Source organism: Stegastes partitus, unplaced genomic scaffold (genome assembly GCF_000690725.1).
Source record: "Stegastes partitus isolate 25-593 unplaced genomic scaffold, Stegastes_partitus-1.0.2 Scaffold1208, whole genome shotgun sequence".
Classification (NCBI taxonomy): domain Eukaryota; kingdom Metazoa; phylum Chordata; class Actinopteri; family Pomacentridae; genus Stegastes; species Stegastes partitus.
The window spans coordinates 24,473-30,770 of NW_007578939.1; the positions used below are offsets into that span (position 1 = coordinate 24,473).

The 6,298-nt window shown below is 46.8% G+C and overlaps 1 protein-coding gene across 1 annotated transcript in view; it reads right to left on the reverse strand.

Annotated features, from left to right (window-relative positions):
- Positions 1-5,227, reverse strand: part of LOC103368822 (heterogeneous nuclear ribonucleoprotein L-like) — a 25,856-nt gene extending 20,629 nt beyond the window's left edge. The window contains exon 1 of the mRNA XM_008297314.1: positions 5,045-5,227. Within this exon, the coding sequence (XP_008295536.1) occupies positions 5,045-5,227 (183 nt within the window). The remainder of the gene's footprint in view (positions 1-5,044) is intronic.
- Positions 5,228-6,298: the final 1,071 nt, after the last annotated feature.

Genomic DNA, 6,298 nt, shown 5'->3' on the forward strand with positions numbered 1-6,298 from the left:
ACACACCTCTGATGTGAAACACAAAAAGATGAAAGGAGTCAGGACAGGAAGCCAGATACTGATCAACAGAAAGACTCAGAGCCTCCTCCTCTGTGTCAGCAGCTATCTTCACATCATCTCTGTGATGACCTCCCTCCTGCTGAGCTGAGCTCACCCTGACTCTGACTCTGACCCTGAACTGTCAGCAGCTTCACCAACGACACATTTACACAGTTTAGCTTCATTTTATGACATCAGCCAATATTTCACACACAAAGAAGGAAAAATGTAGAAACAGAAAGAAAGTCATTATGTGAGTAGAACCTGATTAGGTCATTGTGTTTTGAGAAGACGCCGTCTTGCAGATGAGACCAACAGTGTGAAGCTTTGTGCAGAGAGCTGAGATTTCGAGCACATCAGTGAGTCGGCTGTGGGTGAGAAAAACAACCGTCTGCTGTTGCAAAATCTTCTCACAGTGACAGAGACAAGAAAATATGTTTACTGTCATTGTCAGGAAGAGGTTGAGCATGACAGCAGGTCGAGCTGCAGCTTTGGTTGCTTTACACCAGCGCCTGCAGGAAACGCGCTCTGATTGAAGCAGCTGTAAGGCGTCCAGTAGCTAGCACAGTGAACACATCTGGAACTTCTAATGTCTCCATCTCACAGCATCAGAAGTAGACAAAGCATTTTAAAGGCTTGGTTGAGTGTTTCAGTTCCATCATGTGGACTCACAACGGTTCTCTGGACAAGGAACATTCCTCAACAGTCTGCAGACTGCAGCCATGCCAACAGCTCTGTGAGAACGGACTCAGCACAGCAGGGTTTGAGCTAAATGCTGACTCCAACATGCTCAAAATGACATGCTGCTGTTATATATGTTCATCACAAGCACCATCCTGGTCTGCGTGTTACTGAGATGGTGAGCACGCTAACACAAGCTACAGCCCGGGTGAAGGGCATTAGTTTGATAAAAATCTAGTCATAAGTCAACATGTTTGACAAACTGTTTTTGTTGGACACGTCGCTGATGGTGCTTGATTTTTTTATTTCTATTCAACCTTTACTTTACCAGGTAGGTTCACTGAGAACTGGTTCTCATTTCATGAACAACCTGGTCAAGATGAACAGGAACACAGATTACAGATGAAAGGCTGGAGAGTCATTATGACAGTTGATCCTGAGGAGAACATCAGCGTCTGAACCAAACATCACCACAACTCAGCCAACAGCTGTTGAGAGACTTTGGTTCAAACAAATGCCAACTTGTACAGGACGAGTCAGAGAGTCACCAGGATGCTCCCACGGTCATGAATGATGGATGGATGGATGGACGTCATCTCTTCATTCAGACAGTTAAAAACATGTAGAACCTGTGGCCACAGAAAGGCTGTGATTAGCTTCATGGTCACCAGTGTTTCACCACCAATCAGAGCAGATACCGTGTGCTTCTGAACACTGGGCCAGGCTTTGTCGTTTGTACTTGCCTGTTTGTTTGTGTCATTTCTATGACCCAACCTGTGGTGGTTCTAACTTTGGTCCATATTATTTGGTTCCATATTAGCTCGTGTCAAGTCCAGCAGGTAGAACAAACGGTAAGCGTTCTGACCTACTTGACTATTTTCTGGCTGTACTGATGGACAGAGTCAGCAGCCGATGCCTTCAGAGACAACAAGTGATGTCAGAAATATTTTTAAAGACCGTGCTTGGTAACTCGATTGCACCTACACGGGCCCCGGTTACCATAGCAACGGACAGCTTGAGACAGGTGGCTGAAGCAGGAGGAGTACCTGGGAGTCTTAGCGTGTGCTGGTGAGAGCGATGACATGCGGTTACCATGGCTGTCTCAGAGTCACCTTTCTGACAACGCTAAGTTCCTTCCTTCCTTCTCCTCTAGTTTCTGCTGTGCAGGATTGCAGAGGAGGTGCAGCAAGCGTGCACACACACATAACGCCCTGTTGCCAAGGCAACCACGCCCTAGCGTGTTCAGTAAATGCATGTCTTTATTTAGTGTGTGTGTGTGTGCGTGTGCCTGAGAATGGCAGCATGTTGCTTCCTTCCTGTCGAGCTTCTGCATCATTACAGCCTGTCTGACTCTGTGTGGCCTCAGTTAATCCTCTCGTCCTCCTCCCGTCTCCTCGTCATCGCTCCTGCTGCCTTCATCTTCCTCATTGCTCCTCCTCCTCTCCCAGACGTTGCACTGTAAACACAAGCTGGGTCTAACAAGTGTTCACCAAAGCAGGGTGATGCAAAGCCCATCGCCCACAGCCTGGATTCACTACACAAGAAGGAAAGTGTGATTCAAGCGTGTGTGTGTGTGTGTGTGTGTGTGTGTGTGTGTGTGTGCATGCTCGTATTACAGATGATCTGAGGACATAGATCTGTTAACTCAGTCACATGGTTGGGACATCCTTGTGGGAACAAGTTCCCTTTCAGTAATTGATTATATTTGAAGGTGAATACGTGGCTGGAGGTAAGCGTGAGATCAGGTTTAGGCAGGTCGTAGTTCTGGTTATGCTACGTTTCCAGGAAATGAGTGACACCGGTGTGATTTACTCAGAAGTCATGGAAACAGAACAGAGGTGAGATGACGGTTTGACAGTTTGTTCCTGTAGAGCTTCTGTAAATAGAAATGTCTCTGATACGTAGGATGAGTCATTTTTGATAACAAGTCACTCCACAGACTCCTAAAGTCCTGTTGGCGTCCCCTACAGGCTATAGTGTTCAGTACAGCCTCAGTGTTAACAACCAGCCTTGTGAGGACTCATCTGTTCTGAGAGTCTTGAAGTAGTCGAGCCACAAATGCAAAGTTTGTCCTGAGCGAGGCACTATAAAGATAAAGGCTTCCTCTCTTTGGGCGTTTGCTGACAGTATGTCAATATGTTCAATTTTGATTCTTTTTGTGTCCAAGGTAAACAGTTTGGCCATAAATTGGCATTGAAGTAAAGGTCAGCAGGTGACCAAGCTCCCTGACAGCAGGAATAACCACAGCAGGCTCAATACAAAGTCAGCCGACAGCCACAGAGACATTTCACAAAGTTAGGACTCTTACGACACTCAGAATTACTGGATGCTGCTAAATCACAGCATCTCAGATCAAAGCAGAGCGATGCATCCGGCACACCTTCCTCCATGTTTCATTTACAACCAGAAAGTCAAGTCAGAGCCAAAACTAACAAACAAACAAACAAATAAAGAAAACTATCCAGCCTCATCCATGAGGCCAAAAACGGTAGAATACACTAAACGGTCTGAACACGCTGCTGTGAAATCATTTACCATCATCTCCACTTCATCTGTCTCTGCTTCACTGCACTCGGTGAAACCAGCCTCAGTCCTTGTGAAGCTCTCCCAAGTTCTGTAATCCACCTTCAGCCTTCCCTGTTGCTCGTGCACCTTTCCTTACCACCTTCCCTTCCAGTCAACTTTCCATTAGCATGCTTCGGTGCAGCTCTCTGCCAACAGCCAGTCTGTTCAGCAATGACCTTCTGTGGCTTAACCTCCTTGTAAAGGATGCCAATAATGGTCTTGTGGACAACTTTAGAGTCAGCAGTCTTTCCCATGCTTGTGGCTGTATGCACTGACCTAAACAGAGAGATGCAGCGTATTTAAACTGTTTGAATTCAGCTATAAGCCACAGTCATCTAAATACAACAAGAAAGACTTGAAATATTTCAAGAACTTATCCACGATATTCATTTTGTTTGAGTTGCACCTGTGTGACTTTCACATTCTGAAGGTAAACCAGTGGATGCATGGACTGATGGTATGAGACTGGATGGATGGATGGATGTCTTGGACAGATGGATGATGGATGAATGATGGATGAACAGACAGATAGACGAGTTTGTTGGGAAACATTTTTTAGAGTTATGTTTAAATGAGCCATCTGAATAAATGAACTAAGCCGATGCACTCATTCTGGTCTTTCACTTCCTGCTGACAACATGCATCAGATTTGTTGTCTGCTTCAGTCGTTGCATTTACAGGAGGACTCTTTACTCCAATCCATTTCACACCTTGACTGGTGACTTCTGTTTGAACTTCAGTCTCTTTTATAATGATAAAAACACAAAATCAAAGGTGCTGAAGTCTGGAGAGAGCTACAGCGTCACGCCAATACAATCAGCACAGCAGGTGACTGAACAAGTCATCTGGAGGAGCTGTTGGCTGACCTGAGTTTGGTTCAAATAAACTGTCGAGTTCACAGAAGTGGACTTTAATTAGTGTTTTTAATATTTAAATGTCCAATCTTGTGCTGTCTGTTCTCGTTAGGAGCACTTAGCACCATCAGAGTGGAGACTAATTAAAAAAACAGGAGCTGCAAGTTAGCTGACATGTGGATGTGAGTTCTGCATCTGCTGCCAGGAAGTGGTCTGATGTTAGACCAGTTCGTTGTCAGAAGAACAGGAAAAGCACTGTTTCATTGAGCGTCCTCTCTCGATGCTCTCTGTCTGCAGAGTGGTGACGAAGCCATGAAGCAGGCAGCACACGGCTCATTGAAACAAACTGTATGCAGGCAGACAGGTCAGTCTGTAGCAGTGTGTAGCTGAAGGTTCACTGCTGGATGGATGAAGCCTCTTCAGAAGGTGTTCACAATCTTCTAGAACACTGCATAACTGGTCCAAAAGACCGCCATAAATAGATGGATGTTAACAGCTTTTAAAACAGCTTTTTAGATGCAAACCTCCATAAAAACAAACAATGGAAACGACAGGTTGGTGACATGAACACAATCCAGACTAACGAACAGCTGATCTTATCTCCTGGTGATGGAGCTGCTCTCTGAGGCTTCAGTCCCACCAATGAGAACACGTGGACCTGACATCCTGCCTGAACCTCCTCCCTGAGGAGACAACCTCAGCACATCTGTAACCATCAAGGAAGCAGAAGCTAAAGACTGTTTTTCTGACTCACCACAGCTTCATGAAAAGTCAACTCCTTCATATCACCACTGAGAAAAGAACTCAGAGCACGTCTAAGACGTCCAGCTCTTTCTTTATGCTCACATAAAGTCCAGTCAGTGCGCACTTCCACCAAACAGCACAAGACAGAAACCCGCCCCCACCTTCCCTCCGCGGGTCCGGCTCCGGCTCTCGGTGACGCCGCTCCCCGCCGCCTCCTCACCGGCTGAGTCCTCCTCCTCCTCCCCGTCCTCCAGCTCCCTCACTGCGCTCTCCTCCTCGGTGCGGAGCCGCTTGGCCACACGGTGGTATCCTCCGTCTGCTGCGCGCTCCTCTCTGTCCTCCATCACAGCTTCACTCAGGAGACACGAGGAAGAGATGATGACACCTGCTGGTCCTGATCTCTCTCTCTCTCTCTCTCTCTCTCTCTCTCTCTCTCTCTCTCTCTCTCTCTCTCATCCTTCTGGGTCAGAGATGGGCAGAACAACAGAGGTGTCACTCTGCTGTGATTTCAAGCAGCCCAGAACAGCCTTCTTATTCTGGTACTGGTATCAGTGTGGACCCAGCAGGCTGGTTCTGCTGCAGGTTTTTGTTCTACACCCTACAGAGATGGTGAGGTTTCGTCAGCATCCATGTTTAAACTCCTGCTGGTTTCCGTTATCCATATGACAGCACTATGGTGTCGGTTACCAGGACCAGACTCGGTGTGGCCCGGTAGCTACACAGGGCGCCACATGCAGCTGCAACAGCACCAGGACGTCTTCCTACATCCGGCTGCATGCGTTCACACACATCCACCCTCTACAGTTTCCAACAATGGGGAAACCAAAAGCTGCTCATGCACATGGCTGTAAACACGTTTCTGCTGCTGGGTGTTGACTCAGGTTTGGCTCTTCCACTGCTCACTGAGAGACAGACTCAGCAATCTGCTAAAGTCCTGTCAGAATAAGGCTGTGCAGTCGAGTCTCCGAGGACGAGGAGCGTCTCTGAACCACCTCTCAGGAGACAAGCCCTTCAGGTGGGCTGAGACGGAGAAGCATCTCAGTGGAGAACGGTCCTGATGAGTCCCAGTTAGCGTCAGCAACAGAAGGCTGAGCCTAAACACACCTCAGAGGTCTGACAGAAAGAGTAAAACAGACAGGAGTTGAAAACTATGTCCTGAGCTGCATCAGAATCAGAATCAGTGAGCTCACACACACCAGGAAGGTGATGTGGTGGTGATGAGATGGTCCACAGCAACAACAAGACAAGAATAAGTCATTAAAAATAAAGAACTCTAAAAAAATATGTAAAAGAAAAGTATAAAAGTACTACGCAGGTAAATGAAGTAGTAAACTGAGAAACATCTGCCTTAAGAACAAGTTCTGCTTCTGGAGCAGAACAAACAGTGTCAGCAGAACTATCTGCATTAATCCCAC